The 23,590-nt window shown below is 45.1% G+C and overlaps 1 protein-coding gene across 1 annotated transcript in view; it reads left to right on the forward strand.

Moving 5' to 3' along the window:
* The window catches only part of vat1l (vesicle amine transport 1-like), a 163,823-nt gene that overhangs the window by 43,438 nt on the left and 96,795 nt on the right, over window positions 1-23,590 (forward strand). The window contains exons 4-7 of the mRNA XM_078212089.1: window positions 1,018-1,160; window positions 16,129-16,232; window positions 16,385-16,440; window positions 20,701-20,895. Coding sequence (XP_078068215.1) covers window positions 1,018-1,160; window positions 16,129-16,232; window positions 16,385-16,440; window positions 20,701-20,895 — 498 coding nt within the window. The remainder of the gene's footprint in view (window positions 1-1,017; window positions 1,161-16,128; window positions 16,233-16,384; window positions 16,441-20,700; window positions 20,896-23,590) is intronic.

The following is a 23,590-nucleotide window of genomic DNA, read 5'->3' on the forward strand; positions in this document are numbered from 1 at the left end:
TGTCAGTGGCATTTCCCATTGGTATCACCCCGCGCCATCGTGAAACCTCTGTACCTCCCCTCGTGGGTACGCTGCCGGCAGGACTGGAGAATCCCACTGGTGCGAATGGCCAGAGAATTCCGTCCCTGTTTCTTGCCACAGGATCAGGGATAAATCTTGGTCAGAATACTGGGGAGCCCTCCCCCCCCACCCCCACCCCCCCCTCCCCCCACCCCCACCGCCTACCCCATCCTTCCTCCGAATGGAGACTTGGATCCCTTTCCAGCCTCCAGTGAGAGCTGCAGTTTAGCACCTCACCTGAAAGACAGCGGCTGGCATCTGGATTCCATCCGAACTCCACCCCCCACCCCCGCTCCCCATCCACCCCCACCGCCGCCCCCCCCCCCCCCCCCCCCCCCCCACACCCACCAACCCATCTCCCATGGTCAGTGCAGGCTTGGAGGGCCAAAGGGCCTGTTCCTGTGCTGTCATTTTCTTTGTTCTTTGTTCATGGCAGGTTGTCCTGGCTGGTGAACAATGCAAGACGCCATTGGACCCACCTCTGGCCAATGATAAGCCATCTCTGCCACTGGAAAACCCGTGGGGCGGGGGTGGGGGGAGGCAAAGAAGGTGGGGAACGGAAAATCCCAACCTGCGTCTTTGATGGTGCCACACTCTGTCAGTCCTAGTCAGTACTGTCGAGGTTTGTCAGCATAGATTTTGCTTTTGAGTTATTGGAATGGGACATATGTGGATTTTCCAGCAGATGTCACAGGATGAAGATCCTAGCAAGGCCTTGCCAGGGGAATTCTATATCTGGCCAAGGCAAAGAGTGTGATGCCAACTGAGCTGTAGAACTGGGCACAGATTAAAGCCAGAACTAACCACCTGTTACTAATCTTGTGGCACGAGTGCGTAACAACTAATGAGCTCCTCTCCAAGGTTAAAATCATGTTTTCGGGAGTGTCTATACATCTGCTTGTCACAAACATTGTCATATGTTCAAACTAAAGCCTGATTTGAATGTGATTGATACAGGGTCAAGCTGTCGCCCAACTCTGTTCCACCATTCCAGATGTGACCGTCTTTGGAACGGCCTCCTCCTTCAAACATGAAGCGATCAAGGATTCCATCACCCACCTCATTGACAGGAATGCTGATTATGTACAGGATGTGAGAAGGTAAGACACATTGTGGTAAGCAGCACGAAAAGCCTGCTACCCAATCCTCAATATCACTGCCGACAGGCTCTGTGGGTAAATGCTGCAGTGCTGAAGTATCTAAAGAGCAGAAATGTTGCAGGTTCAATCCGTGGTCGTTGCTCAGCTGGCTGGTCGCTACTGGGATGGCTCAGCCGGGGCTGTAACAAAGAGCGGGATTTTCCAGCCGGGCTTGCCCTAAAATCAGGAAATCCTGCCCGAGGTCAACAGACCTTTCCATGGTCCGCCTCCTCGCCCGCTTCGATTCCCGTGGCAGGCGGAACAGGAAGATTCACCCCAAGGTGTCTCGCTGCCATTAGCCGAGAAAGGGAAACAATTGATTGGGTTTTCACTTCTGGATCATGGTCCAGTGAAAGCACCCTCACACCCTTTGCACCACCCAGCGCTCCCACCTGCACCCACCTCCTTTCCCCCACTGCTTCCAAAGATAGCGGTGTATGCAGGTGTTGGGTTAAGCGGGGCTGTGATGCCTCCCAACTTCAAACAGCACACAGACACTCAATGCTCAGCCTCAAACATGAGGAAGTGACCAATCTGGCTGCGGAACTGCTCACTTACAGATGGTGCTGCCCAGAGTCACCTCAGTACAACACGGGTATCTAACGGCCTTCGTGCATCTGTCGCCTGTGTGCAGATTCTTAACTGGACACTCCCAGGTACTCAGCCCTGTTCCCGACGCCAATCCTCTGTCAGAACAGGGTTGGCAAGTGGTCCCTGGCAGAAGCACATGACTTTGTTTAATGTGTGTCTTTGGGGCACCATCATTGCCCACACACTCTTGATGGGTTGCTGATCAGTTTTCTGTTGACATATCAAACCACAATGATTGGGGCCATGTTGTCGGTGGAGGTTTCTTTCCCCTTGCATCCGATGAGACGTACAGTCTTCCTTCGCTTGTTCTGCCTTTGAGGTCGTTTGCATTGTACTTTGTCTGGCATCTCTCCCCGACCTTGCCGCCATGGGTGGCCTTACCAGGAGTAAGGAGCATCGTTCAAGGGATGATTGGGGCTCACAAGACTCCCCATCATTTCAAGCAGGTGATCCACGTCAATGGACTGCCAGCTCGCTGTCTCTGGGTGAATCTGCTGTGAGGCAGACACTTCAGAGCACAATGGGGGAAAAGAGAAAACCGAACAGAGGAAGTTCACACTGGCCTCAATCGTTCTTCATCTGGAGCTTATATTCTTACCTCAGTAAATACAAAGTGCGATTGGGCATTTAAGGAGCGACTTATTTTATTTTATTTGATTTATTATTGTCGCATGTATTCGTATACAGTGAAAAGTATTCTTTCTTGCGCGCTATACAGACAAAGCATACCGTTCATAGAGAAGGAAAGGAGAGGGTGCCGAATGTAGTGTTACAGTCATAGCTAGGGTGTAGAGAAAGATCAGCTTAATACAAGGTAGGTCCATTCAAAAGTCTGATAGCAGCAGGGAAGAAGCTGTTCTTGAGTCGGTTGGTATGTGACCTCACACTTTTGTATCTTTTTACCGATGGAAGAAGGTGGAAGAGAGAATGTCCAGGGTGCGTGGGGTCCTTAATTATGCTGGCTGCTTTTCTGAGGCTGTGAGAAGTGTAGACAGAGTCAATGGATGGGAGGCTGGTTTGCGTGATGCACTGGGCTATATTCACGGCCCTTTGTAGTTTCTTGTGGTCTTGGTCAGAGCAGGAGCCATACCAAGCTGTGATACATCTGGGTAAGCAGATGAGGATTCAGGGAATAGAGAGTAATGCTGGTTCTGAAGAAGAATAGGAGAAAGTTCAAGTGGACCAACACGAACTGGATGGGCTGAATGCCTATTTCTGGGCTGCGTGTTCTATGGGATTCCAAGAGTTAACCCATCAAAAAACTTACATTTAACATTCATTCAGTGGAGGGATGTAAACCAATGAAGAGCACAAGGCTTTTATTTCCTAACTTTAAACTCTTTGTGAGTAGAATTTTGCCACCATGAGGTGGCACGGTAGCACAGTGGTTAGCACTGCTGCTTCACAGCTCCAGGGACCTGGATTCATCTCCCGACTCGGGTCACTGTCTGTGTGGACTTTACATATTCTCCCCGTGTTTCTGTGGCTTTCCTCTTGGTGCTCCGGTTCCCTCCCACAGTCCAAAGATGTGCAGGTTAAGTTGATTGGACATGCTAAATTACCCCTTAGTGTCCCGGGATGTGATAGGTTAGAGGAATTAGTAGGGTAACTAAGCGGGGATAGGGCGTGGATGGTATTGTCAGTGCAGACTCAATAGGCCAAATGGCCTCCTACTGCTCTGTCGGGTTTCTATAAAAAGAATTTTGGGGATGGGCTTGTGTGGAGGTAAAGGGCTGGCACCTGTTGGCGAGTGGGACACGTTCAATTTGGAAAGCAGCTTTCCAGTGCTGGTGGAAAGCCGACAGATGTGGGTAAGTCATACATTCCACCTTATTTTCCTTCGGAATGAAAAAATGCCCCAACTTCTTCAGCCGAACTTAGCTTGGGCAAACAAAGCAAAGCCCGTCCATTCCATTTTATTCATTTCAATGACAAGTATGTTGGCGGACGGCTGTAACATCAGGGGCAGGGTATCTCTGAAAGCAACTTCTGGGTTTTAGCAGGCACGAGGGTTTACTGTTCAATTAACCTTGTTGTACCAGCGAGTGTTGTTAACTTCACCGTTATTCCCATCGCAATACCCGATCCCATAACTTCCAGTGGAATAACAGAACTCCTACCGTTTTATCAGTCATAAGAGAAGGCACCTTTTAAAATAAAGCCCTGATGGCGTACCTATGTTGATTTAAAAAGTGATCCCAAGAGTGGGGAAAAAAAACAATTCACTTTGTTACGACACGGAGGTGATTTTTCCCTCTGCGTAGTTTTGGGAACCACCCAAAGGGAAACCCTGCCTCGTAACCTTATACAGATGTGCACGAGGTAGTTGGACACTACTAGTTTTGGTAAATTAAAGCAGGATCTGCCACTGGCTATCATGAACGATTAACAGGTCTTTATTTTAAAACTGATGATGACCTTGTTAAAAAGATATTAACAAACTGAATAAACTCCCCAAAAGAATGCTGTTCGAATATTACAAGATTCATTCAGGAACAATGAAAGAAACCCTTATAGAATATAGTCATTCTCAAATAATATAATATAATACTTGGCACCTGTTGGAAGTATGAACTTTCTTCTGGTGCTTCCGTCGGGAACGTTTTGAGTTGGTATCTCTTTCTCTTTAGATGTTGATTTTCTGAAGATATATCTATTAAACTGCAGGATTCTATATGAGAGCCTCGCCTTTTCCTCCTTCCGACTGAAGAAGTGACAAGCTTACTTTAACAGTTACCCCCCCTTGTCCAGGTTTACATACCTGGAATTACCTCACAGTATTCCTGCAATCTGAGTGGCTTGAGGCTGTCAACAAACCTCACATTTGAATTCCATTGGTCCTGTGTCTCTGCATGCTTGCTTTAAACTCATTGGTTCAATTCAAAAGCCTGTTTTGCTATGTTGGAACCCTGTCTGCTGCTTTGGATACAAATGTTGCAAACCTGCTGTTGCAGTTTAAAATCCACAGGAAGACACATGCTTTTTAAAGAGACAATGCGATGTGATTTCTTCTTTTGGTTTCAGCATTTCTTTTCAATATTTTTTGATTTGATTTTTATATATTATATTATTTATATTATTATATTCACAACCTTTTGTAGTTCCTTGCAGCCTTGGGCAGGAGCCATACCAAGTTGTGATACAACCAAAAAGAATGCTTTCTATGGTGCATCTGTAAAAGTTGGTGAGAGTCGTAGCTGACATGCCAAATTTCCTTAGTCTTCTGAGAAAGTAGAGATGTTGGTGGGCTTTCTTAACTATAGTGTTGGCATGGAGGGACCAGGACAGGTTGTTGGTGACCTGGACACCTAAAAATTTGAAGCTCTCGACCCTTTCTATTCATCCCAGTTGGTGTAGACAGAGGCATGTTCTCCTTTATGCTTCCTGAAGTGGATGATGATCTCCTTTGCTTTGTTGACATTGAGGGAGAGATTATTGTTGCCGCACCAGTTCACCAGATTCTCTATCTCTTTCCTGTACTCTATCTCGTCATTGTTTGAGATCCGACCCACTACGGTGGTGTCGTCAGCAAATTTGAAAATCGAATTGGAGGGGAATTTGGCCACACAGTCATTGATGTATAAGGAGTACAGTAGTAATTTACACTTGCCAAACACCACATTTTCAACCTTATATATGCAACTTCATAACAAAATGATTACAGGAAGTCACCTTTAAACAGGATCTGAGGAAGTTGTTCATTCAAGCGGTGCACCAAATTGTTTCCCTGGCTTGCATCAATCCGCATACCCCAGCAGTGACAGCACCCGGTCACTTCTCTTCTTGTGTCTGTCATGTTCTGCACCCTTATTATTTTGAACAAAAGATTTCTTTTCCTTTAGCTTTTTTCCACGCTTTGAATGGAGAAAGTCTGTGAGAGTCTTTGAGGTGAAAAAAGCTGGAAACATGGAATTACTCAACCAAGTTCTAAAGGATACAAGATGTATTTGTGTATGTTTATAAAGGCGAGAGGAATCCAAGAGCAGCGTGGACCGAACGTGGCAGAAAGAATAAAGAAAAATGATCCAGCGGGAATGAGACAGCAGGGGGGGCGTGAGTGGGGGAGGGAGCAATTCACGGTGAGACAGTGTCATCGTGATCAAGTTACTGGACTAGCAATCCAAAGATCCAGGGTAATGCTCTGGAGGTATGGAATCGAATCCCAGAATTTGTAATCTAGTGAATAAATCTGGAACCGAAAATTCGATCGTGAAGCTATGATCGATTGTTGTAAAAAAACCATCCTTACCTGGTCTGGCCTTACATGTGACACCAGATCCATAATAATGCCCTCTGAACTGGCCAAGCAAGGTGCCCAGTTCAAGGGCAATAAGGCGTGGGCAACAAATGTTGTCCTTCTTGGGCTGCCACATCCCAGGAATGAATAAATAGGCAAAAAAAAGGACACCTGCATGCCAGGAGTTTGAGATGAAAAGCTAAACAGCGATGCCAGAAATTTGAAATATATTTCAACCCAGCTTTTAAGCACCTGGAGTAATGCCTGGCTCCCTTTTCTGGCATCCATTTATTTTTGTCTATTTGTGAAATGCTTTGGGAAGTTTCAACAAGCATCTCAACAATATTAGCAGCAATAACCTGAATTCCTATTGCACCTGTAATCCGGAAAGAAGTCCCAGGACATTTCCCTGAAGTATTTCCCTGAAGACACCGGTCATCATTGTAACAAAGAAGAGCAAGAGGCAGCTTGATTGAAACCTTTAAGATCCTGAGGGGTATTGTCAGGATGGATACGGAGAGGAGGTTTCCTCTTGTCGGAGAACCTAGAACTAGGGGTCATTTTAAAAAAAATAATGGGTTGCCCACTTGAGACGAAGATGAAGAGAATTGTTTCTCTCACAAGGTCATGAGTCCCTGGAACTCTCCCTGGAACTCTCTTTCTCAAAAGACAGTGGAAGCAGGAACTTTGAATAATTTTAATGCAGAACTAGATAGATCCTTGATTAAGAAGGGGTGAAAGGTCATCGGGGTAGGCAGGAATATGGGGTTGAAGTTACAAGCAGATCAACCATATTCTTATTGAATGTCAGAGCAGGTTCAAGGGGCCGAGTGGCCTTACTCCTACTCCTTATTTGTATGTTCGTAAAGAAGGACATATTTAAGTGAGTGAGTAAAGAACTTGGCCCAAGAAATTCCAGAACATGGGACCTAAATAGCTAATGATGGAGCAAAGGAAGGCTGCACATGACACCTGTGTGGAGACACAAAGAGATCTCAGAGGGTTGCAGAGGTGGAGGAAGTGACATAGGCCATGAAAGGATTTGAAAGCGAGGATGAGAACATTAAATTTATGGCACTGGTGCACGGGGAATCAATGTAGTCAGAGGCTGTATGGGTGATAAGTGAGTTAAATATTTTGGGTTATTTTACTGACAGGAAAGTTTTGGATGAACCAACAGTTAATGATGGTGGAAGGTAGGGGAACATCCAGGGGTAATTTGGAATTATTGAGTCTGATCGTGACAAAAGATGAATGAGTTTTCATTGGAAGATGGGCTGAAGTAGGGACAGTGTTGGTTGACAGTGGTGGGGTGGATGAAGGTCTTTGTGATGGAAAGAACATAGGTTTGGAAATGCAGTTTGGTGTCAAGGTTGCAAAATCCCATTGGCGTGAAGGACTGGAAAATCCCGTCCATAGACTGAGAGAAGGATGGAATTAGCGCCCAAATAAGTGCACAAAAAAAACAGTATCAGGAAGGTAATGGTGAGCCTTTCATCAGGATTGTTTTGTTTGAATGTTTTGCTTGAAGTTTTGAGGTCTGGCTTCGTGGTTTCATATACCCAGTAACGGAGCAGTATTGCAAAGTACTTGCAGCTCAGAGGCAGGCTAACAGGACTGTGTTCCAGGTACCTCCTTCCATTCTTCTTCATCTAACCACATCAACATGTCCTTCTATTTCCTTCTCCCTCTTGTGCTTATCTAGCTTCCCATTAAATATATCCATGCTATTTGCTTTAGCTGCAGTAAAATCTTTATTACCCGGCATGTGTGGGGAATGAATGGTGTCGGTTAATGAAAAATGCATTTAACGGCGATTCGGTTTACCAATGGATACAGCGCAGCGAGTGTCGCACAAATTCATATGCAAGTACTCAGGAAGTAAACAACAGTACTCTTTTTACTTCCAACCTTCAAGACATTAAAATAGAAATTAAGGTATAAAATAATATAGTTCACAGATATGAGTTCCAGATAATTCTAACATTGCTTCCGGTTGGTGAAGTGATGAATTTGTCTCAGGGGAACGATCAGAAATCAGGAATAGTCAAGTTGGCAAAGTGCTGGAGAAAACAAAGTCCGGAATCTTATCATTGTTCACACCGGTGGGATTTTCCCATCCCGCTGCAGAGAACAGAGATTTGGCTGGCCGCCAAATTCTCCAACCTCGCTACAGCAGGAGCAGGAGCATGACGTGAATGGCCGGTGAGATCACTCCCATAATTTTACTCACCTGCTTATGGGTAAAGGTGTTTCTCCTGAATTCCTTATTGGATTAGGGTCTATGCGCCTCCTTGTGATCTCATTCTTGGGTGGAAACACCTTCCCCACATCTGCACCCATCAAAAATCTTTTGTAAATCTGAAAAATTGAATCACCTCCTCAGGTGAACCTAGTAATATAAAATAAGGTGGGCTCATCATGATGAGGCTATTGGCTGCCCTCACAGCTTGGTCTGAAGTTCCCTCGCCCCACCCACAATAGGAACATCACTGGCCGCACCTCCTCCACCTGTCACATGTCAATGGCAGCCAGCTGGAGATACCTGCACCTGAGTCACTGACATTCCCTGGACCACAGATGGTGAAAGGCTCCAGAATGGGGCATCAGGGAGAAGGCCTGGTAAAAGCCTACTTTCCCTTCAGTCTGGTATTCAATATCAAACTGCCAAAAGCTGTGGCCGTCAGGCAGGGCTCTACATCTTTAGGGTGCTTCTGTCCTTCAATATCCTCTTCTGGTTCTGCCAATGCCATCAGAATAGCACTTCCTGGGATGTTGCCAGGAACCTGACCTTCCTGATTAGCCCCATCTCAGAGAAATGGGTCATGAAATGGAAAATTGGTGGAATTTGAGGTTCAGACGGAAGTTTTAATTTTAAGTTCATTTATTAGTGTCACAAGTAGGCTTACGTTAACAATTCAATGAAGTAGCTGTGAAAATCCCCCAGTCTCCAAATTCCAGCATCTGTTCGGGTACACTGAGGGAGAATTAAGCATGGCCAATGCACTTAACCAGTATGTCTTTTGGACTGTGGCAGGAAACCCACGCAGACATGGGGAGAATGTGCAAACTCCACACAGACAGTGACCCAAGACGGAAATTGAAACTGGGCCCCTGGCGCTGTGAGGCAGCAGTGCCAGTTTCCAGCTCGACTCAAGCTTTACATCATAAAGGAGAATCCTGACCTAAATCTCACTACCCAAGCCATGAGCAAAGACTGAAGCGCCTCCCTGAATGGCTAATACAGATCTTCCATTCTCGGGCGTACAGATTGTAGGATGCTGCTTCAAGGACACCGTATGTTCTCAAAGAACTGATGTGAAAGAACAAAGATAAATGCAATTCACTCTGCGGCAATCAGGGAGACAGATGTTGCGGGGCTGTGTGCTAAAGTATTTCTTCCCCTCAGGGATCTTGTCTTTAACTCCAGTGTAGAAGGAAAGGTAAATTTTCTCTGTGATGTTTTCAGATCCTTTGCTGGAACAAATTAAAGCAATTTCAAAAGATTTCTCGTCGCATAAAACTGGTCACAAATTGATCGTTAACTTGTGTTCATTCAAGAATCTCACTTGGTAAGTGTTATCCTGGGTTAGTAATACATGAAAGAAAAGATATTGGATCATTGATAACATAATCACCACAATATCACTTCAGGCTATTTGTAGGTACCAAACAGGAGTGGAAGGCATCAACATTTCCTGTTAATTGAGTTTACCGAAATGATTCGAACAGCAATTGAGTTGTGTTGCAATAATTTTAATAAGGCCAAGACGTGATAGGAAACCTAAAATGTGATGCTGTAAAATTTTCTCATTCTTTTCTTTGATTCTTCATTCCTCCACTCCCTTCTTTTCCCTCCTTCCTCATTCCCTTCCCCCTTCCTTCTTTTCTCCCCCTCCTTCCTTTCTCCTTCTCTCCTGTTCTTTTCTCTTGCCTTCCCCACTGTTTCTCCTTACCCACTTCACTCCCCTCCTGGGCAGTGTTCTCCCCATTTTGAGACTAAGGGCAGACTTTTACCAGCACGTCTGCCCGAAGTACATACGATCCCACCCGAGGCCAATGGAGAATGCCGTTCTCTGAGCCTTGCCCTCCCCTGGAATCGGGGCGAGCGTGCTGGTAAAATTCCGGCTAAAGTGCCACGGCAGGGTGGGTGAGGGGGAACAGTTTCCCACTGTGGAGGCTGGCATGAAAATAGGCCAAATCCTCCAGCCCCTACCTCATTAATTATCCACCTGTATGTTTCATGCCCTATTCAGTGGTCCGCTGACATGTGTCGGACATGCCATGAAAAGGCGCCCAACATTACGGACTCACTACTGAAGAATAATTTGGGATAAAATTCGTAGTCACATGGAAGATGTGTGTTCATTAAAAAGAACCAGCATGATTTGAAAAGGGGAAATGGTGAACTAACTTGCTGGAGTTTTTGAAGAGGTAACAGAAAGGATTGATGAGGGTAATAAAACCACAAGACCATAAGACATAGGAGAACAATTAGGCCACTCGGCCCATCGAGTCTGCTCCGCCATTCAATCCTGGCTGATATTTTTCTCATCCCCGTTCTCCTCCCTTTTCCCCATAATCCCAATCCCCTTATTAATCAAGAACCTATCTATCTCTGTCTTAAAGACACTCAATGACCTGGCCTCCACAGCCTTCTGAGGCAAAGAGTTCCACTGATCCACCACTCTCTGGCTGAAGAAATTCCTCCTCATCTCTGTTTTAAAAGATCATCCCTCTAGCCTAAGGTTGTGCCCTCTGGTTCTAATTTTTCCTACTAGTGGAAACATCCTCTCCACATCCACTCTACCCAGGCCTCGCAGTATCCTGTAAGTTTCAATTAGATTCCCCCTCATCCTTCTAAGCTCCAATAAGTACAGATCCAGAGTCTTCAACCGTTCCTCATATGAGAAACTCGTCATTCCAGGGATCATTCTTGTGAAACTCCTCTGGACCCTTTCCAAGGCCAGCACATCCTTCCTTCGATACGGGGCCCAAAACTGCTCACAGTATTCCAAATGGTGTCTGACTAGAGCCTTATACAGCCTCAGAAGTACATCCCTGCTCTTGTATTCTAACCCTCTAGACATGAATGCTAACATTCCTAACTTCCTAACTGCAGACTGAACCTGCACGTTGACCTTAAGAGAATCTTGAACAATGGCTCCAAAGTCCCTTTGTGTTTCTGATTTCCTAGGCATTTCCCCATTCAGAAAATAGTCTATGCCTCCATTCCTCCTTCCAAAGTGCATAACCTCAAACTTTTTCACATTGTATTCTTTGCCCACTCTCCTAACCTGTCCAAGTCCTTCTGCAGCCTCCCTGCCTCCTCAATACTACCTGTCCCTCTACATATCTTTGTATCATTTGCAAACGTAGCAACAGTGCCTTCAGTTCCTGTTGATGTAGCATACATGGACTTTCCGAAGATACACACTGTTACACAACAGATCTGTGAGAAAAGTTAAACCTCATGGAATAAAAGGACAGTAGCAACATGGATACAGCATTTGCTGAATGATAGGAAGCAGAGAGTAATGGTCAATGGATGCTTTTTGGGCTGGGGGAAGGTTTGTAGTGGTGTTCCCCAGGGGTCAGTATTAGGACCCTTGCTTTTCCTGATATATACTAATGGTCTGGACCTTGGTGTGCAGGGGAAAATTCACAGTTTGTGGATAATACAAAACTTGAAAGTATTCTAAACTGTGAAGAGGACATGGGTAACATTGTGGCACAGTAGTCAGCACTGCTGCCTCACAGGGACCCAGGTTCGATTGCAGCCTTGGGGTGACTGACTGTGAGGAGTTTGCACATTCTCCCTGTTTCTGCATGGGTTTCCTCCAGGTGCTCCGGTTTCCTCCCACAGTCCAAAGATGTGTAGGTTAGGTGGATTGACCATGCTAAATTTAATGTCTAAAGATGTGTAGGTTAGGTGGATTAGCCATGATCAATGCAAGAGGTCACAAGGATAGGGTAGGGTTGTGGGCCTCGGTAGAGTGCTCTCTCAGAGTGTTGGTGCAGTCTTGATGGGCTGAATGGCCTCCTTCTGCACTGTAGGTATTCTATGGTTTCTGTGGACAGTGTGGAACTTAATAAGGACATGGACAAGTTGGTGGAGTGAGCAGATAGATGGCAGATGATGTGCGGAGAAGTGTGAGGTGATGCATTTTGATAGGAACCTGGTAGGATCCTTTTTCAGTTGGGAAAAAGATATAAAAGCCTGAGATCACGTACCAACCGACTCAAAAACAGCTTCTTCCCTGTTGCCATCAGACTTTTGAACGGACCTACCTCGCATTAAGTTGATCTTTCTCTACGTCCCAGCTATGACTGTAACACTATGTTCTGCACTTTCTCGTTTCCTTCTTTATGTACGGTATGCTTTGTCTGTATAGCTAAAGAAACAATACTTCTCACTGAATACTAATACATGTGACAATAATAAATCAAATTAAATCAAAATCAAATGGAGAAATATTGAGAGGTTAAATATAATGAGGGTTAAAATTCTTAAAGGATTTTGACATTTGATGAAAATTCCTCCCTATGTTTTCCAGGTTTCCATGTGCTTAAACTTAGAAGCGGAATCTGGTATATATGTGCGTAAAACTTTGAAGGTAGCAGGACAGATGGAGAAAGCAGTTAATGAAGCACATCGTTACCTGGGCTTTATTAATAAGGGCATAGAATACAAGAAGAAGGAGGTTATGCTTAACTTATCCAAGATGTGGAGATGCCGGCATTGGACTGGGGTAAACACAGTAAGAAGTTTAACAACACCAGGTTAAAGTCCAACAGGTTTATTTGGTAGCAAAAGCCACACCTCGTGTTGGACTTTAACCTGGTGTTGTTAAACTTCTTACTAACTTATCCAAGACATTGGTTGGACCTCAGCTAGAGTATTGTGTACAGTTCTGGGTGTGACACTTCAGGAAGTATGTGAACGCATTGGAGAGAGCACATAAGAGGTTTACAAGAATCATAGAATCCTACAGTGTAGAAAGAGGCCATTCGGCCCATCGAGTCTGCACCAACCAAAATCCCACCCAGGCCCTATCCACATATCCCTACATATTTACCCACTAATCCCTCTAACCTATGCATCCCGGGACACTAAGGGGCAATTTAGAATGGCCAATCAACCTAGCCCGCACATCTTTGGACAGTGGGAGGAAACCGGAGCACCCGGAGGAAACCCACGCAGACACAGGGAGAATGTGCAAACTCCACATAGACAGTGACCCGAGCCGGGATTCGAACCCAGGTCCCTGGAGCTGTGAAGCAGCAGTGCTAACCACTGTGCTACCGTGCCGCCATTTCTGGAATGGTTCCAGAAATAAGAAACTTCAGTTATGAGGGTAGATTGGAGAGGTTGGCACTGTTCACCTTGGAGAGAAGAAGGCTAAGAGGAGATTTGATAGAGATGTTCAAAATCATTAGGGGGCTGGAAAGAATGGAGAGGGAGAAAGGATCAGGACCAAGTTGGCACCGATTTAAAGTGATTTGCAAAAGAAGCAAATGGAATGAACTATTTCACACAACGTGTGGTTAGGTCTGGAAGGCAGGTTCAGTCAAAGCATGCATGATGGTGTGAGATGGTTATTTTAATGGAAACAATATGCAGGTGAATAGCACTAAGTGCAGACAGGATGGGCCAAATGGCCTTCTTCTGTAGCAATTCTGTGATAATGTGAAAGAAGCTGGACCTCTTGAGAATGAAGATAGATCTCCCTGGGAGCAATCTAAGACCAAATGATGGATGTCCAGAGAATGAAGATGGAACTCCAGGCATATTATGAGGCTGGAAGATGGTCCCCCTCCAAGACACCCAGGGTGGGATATTCCGGCCGTGCACGCCCCAAGGCCGGAAATTCCCACCCAAAGTCAACGGACCTTTGCATGGTCTGCACCCCGCCCACTATGATTCCCGTGGCATACAGGACAGGAAAATCCCCCCCCCCCAACTATCATTTCCACCAAGATATGGAGCCAACCTGCGATACAGAGCAGCTATGATCTTATTGAGTGGTGGTGGAACAGGTGTGAGGGGCTGCATGGCCTACTCTTGTTCTAATGTTTCTTTGAAAGAGATAACTTGGCAACAGTGCCATCTACACCAAAAACAGATAATTCAATCAGGGTTCAGTAATATTGATAGCCCAACAAAAGAATCTCCAACAGAAAAGCCTTGTGGGAGAAAATAAAATGTTATTTTTGCAGAAAGTTGCTGCATTTGCAAGAGTTTTTTAATATTTTATGAGCTGGTCTGCATAGCAATGCTTACAATTATGCAGACGAAACAATATCATGAACAAAATCATACTAGGAGAGTGTGGTGATAAAGTGTTACAGGGAACTGCCACAATGGCTTCCCTAAACATCCCCAAAGTGGAAGTGGGGTAAGTAGATAGGCATGTGAGCATGGTACAGGAATGTTGAGGAAAATCAAGTGATAAATATAAATGGTCGCCATATAAAAAGTCACACCTCAGGAGATGCAAAAGGAAGTGGAGAAATCCTACCAGGGCTTTGCTGATAGGTTTACATCACACAGGTGTCCAAACCGCTAAGTCAAAAACTGACCAGGTAATAACTATATAAAACATGATTGAACTGAAAGGTCACAGCTGCCAGGAAAGATTGCGGAGGCTAGAGTCCTTGGAAAAGAGGGGTTTGAAGGAGTTTGATAAATGCAGTTTATGCTTCTGCTAATGCTTTAGTTGTGTTGATATCACAGTATTCCATTGACATTTATATAGTTGTGCTAGCTAAACCAGGCATGACTTGTTGAGATGGTGGTCCTGATAATGGAAACTTAGAAATTGAAATAATCTAAAGATGGATCTTGAAGGTTTCAACCAATGGGCCTGTGACTATTTCCTTTCGAAGCTTGTTCCACTGTGGGATTGTAAAGCTTGCTGATACACTGTCTTGGAAATAAGTGTTCTTTGTAGTTCATATGGACAGCTATCTTGTGTTTTGTCATGGCCAGAGGGTATCAGATAATTGTTTCTGTCCATTCCCCACCAGCCCATTCCATCTTATATAGAACATGGTCAGTCTTTTTGTTCCCTCCCTTTGCTGTAGTGCTTCTACCGTAACTCCAGGAGTTGACTGAAGGAACCGTGCTTTTATTGTACAAATAACCAATAACCACAAGCCTGTGGTGAACACAACAGGTCCCAACCAGGACTAAAAGTTTAATAGATCCTCTCAGGGTCTTGCTTTATACAGGGCTTGGTATACAAGCTCCACCTGGTTGGCTAATTACAATATGAGGCAGCTCATATTCAATGCGCCCAACTGGGAGGTCAATTAGTGATTCCCCAGTGCAGATCATGAGGATTATCACAGATTCCCATTCAAAATCTTTGATCAGGGATGTGACACTGGTGTATTTACCATACTGACTTGTGCACCCCATCTTTGGGTTGCTTCAATCTTGTGAGGGAGCCACAATTATGTAGGATAGTTGCTAATAAATTCAATAAGGAATTAAGAAGACACCTGTTTGTCCACAGAATGGTGAGCATGGGAAACTTGAGTGGTTGAGACAAACAGCATGGGTACGTTTAAGAACTAACCAGCTAACAACCTGGGGAAGAAATGAAATGGAGATTATGTTGGTAGAGTTGGATGAAGTAGAGTAGGAGTAGTGGGTGGCACGATGGCACAGTGGTTAGCACTGCTGCCTCACAGCTCCAGGTACTCAGGTTCAATTCTTGGCTTGGGTCACTGTCTGTGCGGAGTCTGCACGTTCTCCCTGTGTCTGTGTGGGTTTCCTCCGGGTGCTCTGGTTTCCTCCCACAGTCCGAAAGGTGTGCTGGTTAGGTGCATTGGCCATGCTAAATTCTCTCTCAATGTATCTGACCAGGCGCCGGAGTGTGGCAACTAGGGGATTTTCACAGTAACTTCATTGCAGTGTTAATATAAGCCTACTTATGACACTGATAAATAAACTTAGACTTAACTTAAGGAGGCTTGTGTGGAACATAAACGCTTTCACTTGTGCTAATGCCTGGTTACTGTGCAGTATCTCTGGTGTAATTCTATGTCTATAGATCGGTTTTCTAATAAGATCCATTTTTGGTTCCGTTGCAGAATCTCCCCTGATGGAGTCGACATTGTCTTAGATTGCCTGTGCGGTGAAAACACTGGGAAAGGCCTCGGCCTATTGAAACCGCTCGGAACCTACATCCTGTATGGTAAGTGTGGGTTTCGTCCCCGGCTAACACTTAAATTGAGCTTGTTTTGAGAAGCACACAAGTTAAGTAATGAATGGTTTGTGTTATTGCATTAATGTTGAAGAATATTTGTGTTGTGCAAGTATTACAACCATGTATTCACCAACTTCTAGGCTCATCAAACATGGTTACCGGAGAAACCAAAAGCTTCTTCAGCTTTGCCAAGTCAGTAAGTAAAAATAAAAATTAATAGTCAAGTAGTAAGTTGTATATTAGCTTGCGGTGGTATCATGAGTATATGTCTATGTTATGTTTTGTGCCATTGCATTTTCTTTTACAATTCCTAACCCAACCCTTTAAGATTTTCTTCTGTGCTGTGAAACGTGACATTTAACTTTCAGTAGGTGAAGCGCTTGAACCAAAGATTGTTGCCCGCACCAAAAGACCTAAAGAAACTCCTAGCTTTAATCATAAAACTGCTGGAAGATATTGGGGAGTTCCTCTTTTTCTGGGACAACTGGTGTTCGCCAGTCATCAACTTATACACAGTGACCCTAAACACTTTAGCAATGTAGGTGGCACGGTGGCACAGTGGTTAGCACTGCTGTCTCGCGGCGCCAAGGACCCAGGTTCAATTCCGGCCTTGAGTCACTGTCTGTGCGGAGTCTGCACGTGCTCCCCGTGTCTGCGTCGGTTTCCTCTGGGTGCTCCGGTTTCCTCCCACAGACCAAAGATGTGCAGGTTAGATTGATTGGCCATGGTAAATTGACCCTAATGTCGGGAGATTAGCAGGGTAAATATGTGGGATTACAGGAATAGGGCCTGGGTGGGATTTTATTTGGTGCAAACTTGATGGTCTGAATAGCCTCCTTCTGCACTGTAAGGATTCTATGGATTATATGGTTTCAGTAAGAAAATTGAGAATATCTTACATTTTTGTAATATTAGTCTAAACAACAAAAGTAAATGCAGTTACATTTTAAAATCATAGAATCATAGAATCCCTACAGAAGGAGGCTATTCGACCCATCGACCCTCCACCAATCAACAACAGTCCCACCCAGACACTATCCCCATAACCCGACATATTTACCCTGCTAGCCCCCCTGACATGATGGGACAATTTAGCATGGCCAATCCACCTAACCCGCACGTCTTTTTGATCCGTGGGAGGAAACCGGAGCACCCGGAGGAAACCCACGCAGACACGGGGAGAACCTGCAAACTCCACACAGACAGTCACCCGAGGCCGGAATTAAACCCGGATCCCTGGTGCTGTGAGGCAGCAGTGCTAACTACACTGTGCCACCGTGCTGCCTCGTTATTGAATAATAATTGGCAGTATCTATATTCTGAAGATTACGCAGCCTTTGACAGCACAGAAACAGGCCTTTTGGTCCAACTAGTCTATTCTGTTATGTTCCTCATGGTTGTTTTTAATAGGCAGAGCACGAATTGTGCTCAACCTGCTCATGCTCGCAAAACTCAAAGCAAGATTCTGTGATTGGGCAGCACCTTTTGAAAAATGAGTGTGCTAATAGCTACATTAACAACCGAGTTACATTAATTAGTTGAGCTCTTAATGTGGCTCATTTACACTTGTTAGAAGCAACGCACATTCATACACAGGTACCCGAACATTGTGTCTTTTTTGAATCACCTGGAAACTTGGAGAGCCTATGGTTCTCCTTTGCTTCCTCCATTTCAGAACCTCAGCCAATCGGAGCTGACTTGCCAACCAGTCAGCCCTCCCCCATCTCTCCAGTTGTATAAATTGTCGTGATCCTTTGAAATTTGGTATTCTTGCATTTGTCCCGATGAGTGCAAGATGAAGAACTTCGGCAACATCACAGTATCACAGAATTGTTACAGCACAGAAAAAGGCTATTTGGCCAATCCTTTCTGCATCGGCTATCCGAATGAGCAATACACCTGGTGCCATTCCATGCCTTCTTCTCAACCTGACTCTCTTTACAGCCAAATTCACGTCCTGCACCAACAAGTATTTATTAGAGGAGGCTCGTGGTATTATCACTCAACTATTAATGCAGAAACTGAGCTAATGTTCTGGGGGCCCAAGTTCGAATCCCACCAGATGGTGGAATTTGAATTCAATTTTAAAAATCTGGAATTAAGAATCTACTGATGACCATGAAACCATTGTCGATCGTCAGGAAAAACCCATCTGGTTCACTAATGTCCTTTAGGGAAGGAAATCTGTCGTCCTTACCCCGTCTGGCCTACATGTGACTCCAGAGCCACAGCAATGTGGTTGACTCTCAACTGCCCTCAAAAATGGCCAAACAAGCCACTCAGTTCAAGGGCAACTAGGGATGGGCAATAAATGCTGGTGTTGCCAGCGATGCCCATGCCCCATTAATGATTTTTTAAAAGAATTATTCCATGTTCACTTGTTAAAATAAAGGCCTGAATTCTCCGGCTGGTCACGCCGGCACAATTGTTTGATCCTGTCAGTGGTGCACCCCTTGCCGCGGGTTTCCTGGCAGCGTGAGATGGTTTCAATGGGAATTCCCACTGACAGGGGCAGGACCAGAAGATCCCACCACCAGCGAACTGCAGTCTGCCTCCGGTGACCAAAAGAAACACTGAGGGGAAGCCAAAGAATCCTGCCCCAAATGCATGATCTCCAGGACAGGTAGGCTAGAGGATGGATATAACAGGAAGCACTGATATCTCCATTTTAAAGCAATCCATCTTGTCATATTTTGAGTTTATTATGGAAGTTAGTTTATTAGTGTCACAAGTAGGCTTACATTAACACTGCAATGAGGTTAATGTGAAAATCCAGTAGTCGCCACACTCCGGCGCCTGTTCGGGTACTCTGAGGGAGAATTTAGCGTGGCTAATGCACCTAACCAGCACGTCTTTCGGACTGTGGGAGGAAACCGGAGCACCCGGAGGAAACCCACGCAGACACGGGGAGAACATGCAGACTCCACACAGACAGTGACCCAAGCCGGGAATCGAACCCAGGTCCCTGGTGCTGTGAGACAGCAGTGCTGACCACTGTGCCACCTTGCCTCCCGGATATTTGCACATTTACCTTGGTTTTATTTTACCATTTATATTTAAATTGAAAAACATGAACCAATTTGTGAAGAAGGGAAATAGAACAGGCAGCTTCCATATTATTTTCGAAAAGAGTTGACGCAAAGAAGTGTGCCAAAAATGTGACAGCAGGATGTGAGTGTGGACTCAAAGATAGATAAGTATGTTAGGGAGAAAGGAATAAAAGTTATAGCCACAGAGTGGCACAGTGGTTAACACTGCTGCCTCACAGCACCAGGGACCCAGGTTCAAATCCAGTCTCGGGTGCCTATCTGTGTGGAGTTTGTACAACCTCCCTGTATCTGTGTGAGTTTCCTCCCATTTCCTCCCACAGTCTAAAGGTGTACAGGTAAGGTGGAATGGCCATGCTAAGTTGCCCCTAGTGTCCAAAGATGTGTAGGTTAGGTGAATTAGCCATGGTAAATGTGCAGGGTGACAAGGATAGGGCGGAGGGTAGGGATGTGTAGGATGCTCTTTTGGAAAGTCAGTGCAAACTCAAAGGGCTGAATGGCCTTTTTCTGCACTGTTGGGATTCTACAATACTATAAAAGAGAATGGGAGGTGGGATATAAATACCAACAGTGAGTTGCTGGACCAAATGACCTATTTCTGTGCTATCTTTAAGCAACATGCTGCTTGAAGTTGTTTTATATTCATTCGTGGGACATGGGCAACGCTGGCTGGCCAACATTTATTGTCCATCCTTAGTTGCCCAAGGACAATTGAGAGTCAACCACATTGCTGTGGCTCTGGAGTCTCACGTAGGCCAGACCAGGTAAGGATGGCAGATTTCCTTCCCTAAAGGACATTCGTGAACCAGATGGGTTTTCCAACAATCGACAATGGTTTCCTGGTCATCAGTAGATTCTTAATTCCAGATTTTTAAAAATTGAATTCAAATTCCACCATCTGCCATGGTGGGATTCAAACCTGGGTCTCCAGAACATTAGCTGAGTGTTTGGATTAATAATCTAGCGGTAATACCACTACCGTCGTCTCCCCCAATGAAAACACGACACTCAAGGCCAACTTCACCTCAGATAGCAGATGCACCCTGACATCCTGCACCATGTTAAATTAAACCCAAACTTCCTGTGGCCCAATTCACTCAACAAGAATTTTCAAATCTGACTTAATAACCTTCAAAATAAACATGATACCATTGAAAAAATCAGTTGTCTCTTTTCTTTTTAGCCAAATACACTGAATTCATTCAACTATTGCCCATGTTGTACTTGTTAGTCATTAATTCAAAACATTTTTATGCTTGTAACTCATTAGATTGAAGCCATTTTACACTTGTAATCATTAAACCATAGTCCATGCTATACCTCATAACTCAAGAGATTCGGGTGGAAGTAGAACGATGGTTTCAAAATCATTTTAATGAGAGCGAACATTTATTCCCTCCTCTTTACAGTGGTGGCAGGTTGAGAAGGTTAACCCCATAAAACTCTATGAAGAGAACAAAGTCATTGCTGGATTCTCACTGCTTAACCTCCTCTTCAAACAAGGCCGGGCCGCCCAGGTGAAAGCAGTGGTGGATAAGCTCGTATCGTTATACAACCAGAAGAAGATCAAACCCTTGGTAGATTCGCTATGGGCTCTGGAGGAGGTAAGGATATCGTCTTCTGTTTAGATCGGGCAGTGGCATGGTGAACTGCAAGACCAACCCTATGTGCAGAACCTTATGAACTGACAGTGAGTTCAATACCTTACATTGACCAGGACAACTTGGCCCAGTGTTTCTGTTAGCCAGCTCAGTTTGTCTGAAATAGGCCATACCCAGCGCAAAGGACAGCAACATCTTAAACCCAAATTATTTTGCAACTAAATCGACTCTATGTGATTTTTAACACTGGTTTAAAAGCATCGTACTGTACTGCAAACCAAAGCTGCACATGAAACTACCTGTGTGCGCCAATCAGAATAATAATGCCAAGTTTCCAATGATTCCACCCGTTTGGAACAACTCTGTGAATTAAGCACTTCTTGGCACAAAGACTCTTGCCAGAATTTTACCCCCTCACCCGCCCGAGGCTCGTAAGATCTCACCCGAGGCCAAAGGAGAATGCCGTTCTGCGAGCCTCGCCCAGCCCGATTCTGGGGCGGACGAGGGCAGTAATATTCCGGCCACTAACAGTTTTGTTTGAAAAGATTTTGGGGGGAATTCTCCCGTCCCGCCTGCCACAGGAATCGTAGCAGGCGGGGAGGGACAAACCACCCAAAGGTCCGTTGACCTCGGGTGGGAATCTCCGGTTTTGGGGCAAATGCGGACGGGGAATCCCACCCTTTGTCTATTGAGAAATGTTTGATTGACGAAGAAAATAACCAGTGCGTATTAATAATAGTTCAGTGTGTTTTTTTGAAGCAATCTTCAGTGATTCAAAATCTGGATACTCACAGCTAGTGCACAAGACACAGTTTTTTGTAATAAGTCCATTTTCAGTTGTATTATTAAAACTGTACTGGATTATCACTCAATTATTTTAGTGTACGAAGAAAAAACTAACCAGAGACCGCAGTTCAAAGATGGACAAGTCAGGTAGATTGGCCATGCTAAATTGCCCCTGAGAGTCAGGGGATTTAGCAGGGTAAATACGTGGGGTGACGGGGATAGGATGGAATTGTTATCAGTGCAGGCTTGATGGGCCGAATGATCTCTTTTGCACGATATGGATCCTATGATTCTATGACTGTGGGGATGAGGTTCATGTTGGTTAGTGATGTACAGTGAACGTGTTTCATTCTGGGAGTTAAGCAGCTTTCTCTGCATCTCCCTGAGGATTGAGCCTCACCTCAAAGAACAAAAGAACAAAGGAAATCACCTCCTGAGGAATGGGTTTCAGCTGTCTGTGTCAGTGAGCTGAAGTAAGGTTTGGTTTTTGTTTTATTAAAGGTTTGATAATTTGCGATGTATTAGGAGAATAGAATGTTAATATTGCTGGAAAGAGAGACAGGTTGCTAAATCTTGCTGCCTTGCACTCATCAGGACAAATGCTTGAATGCCAAATTTCAAAGAACAAAGAAAATTACAGCACAGGAACAGGCCCTTTGGCCCTCCAAGTACCGACGGTGCTGCCCGACTGAAGTAAAACCCTCTACCCTTCCAGGGACCATATCCCTCTATTCCCATCCTATTCATGTATTTGTCAAGACATGATGTGGAGATGCCAGCATTGGACTGTGGTAAACACAGTAAGAAGTCTCACAACACCAGGTTAAAGTCCAACAGGCTTATTTGGTAGCACAAGCCACTAGCTTTCGGAGCGCTGCTCCTTCATCAGGTGAGTGGGATTTCAGTTCACAAACAGGCCATATAAAGACACAAATTCAATTTACAAAATAATGGTTGGAATGCGAGTCTTTACAGGTAATTAAGTCTTAAAGGTACAGACAATGTGAGTGGAGAGAGGATTAAGCACAGGTTAAAGAGATGTGTATTGTCTCCAGCCAGGACAGTTGGTGAGATTTTGCAAGCCCAGGCAAGTCGTGGGGGGATTACAGATAGTGTGACATGAACACAAGATCCCGGTTGAGGCCAACCTCATGTGTGCGGAACTTGGCTATCAGTTTCTGCTCAGTTACTCTGCGCTGTCGTGTGCCATGAAGACCGCCCTGGAGAACGCTTACCCGAAGATCAGAGGCTGAATGCCCGTGACCACTGAAGTGCTCCCCCACAGGAAGAGAACACTCTTGCCTGGTGATTGTCGAGCGGTGTTCATTCGTCCGTTGACATAGAGTCTGCATGGTCTCCCCAATGTACCATGCCTCGGGACATCCTTTCCTGCAGTGTATCAGGTAGACAACGTTGGCTGAGTTGCAAGTGTACGTACCATGTACCTGGTGGATGGTGTTCTCATGTGAGATGATGGCATCCGTGTCGATGATCTGGCACGTCTTGCAGAGGTTGCTGTGGCAGGGTTGTGTGGTGTCGTGGTCACTGTTCTCCTGAAGGCCGGGTAGTTTGCTGCGGACAATGGTCTGTTTGAGGTTGTGCGGTTGTTTGAAGGCAAGAAGTGGGGGTGTGGGGATGGCCTTGGCGAGATGTTCGTCTTCATCAATGACACGTTGAAGGCTCCGGAGAGGATGTCGTAGCTTCTCTGCTCTGGGGAAGTACTGGGCAACGAAGGGTACTCGGTCCACCGTGTCCCGTGTTTGTCTTCTGAGGAGGTCAGTGCGGTTTCTCGCTGTGGCGCGTTGGAACTATCGATCGATGAGTCGAGCGCCATATCCTGTTCTTATGAGGTCATCTTTCAGTGTCTGGAGGTGTCTGTTGAGATCCTGCTCATCCGAGCAGATCCAGTGTA

Source organism: Mustelus asterias, chromosome 4 (genome assembly GCF_964213995.1).
Source record: "Mustelus asterias chromosome 4, sMusAst1.hap1.1, whole genome shotgun sequence".
Classification (NCBI taxonomy): Eukaryota; Metazoa; Chordata; class Chondrichthyes; order Carcharhiniformes; family Triakidae; genus Mustelus; species Mustelus asterias.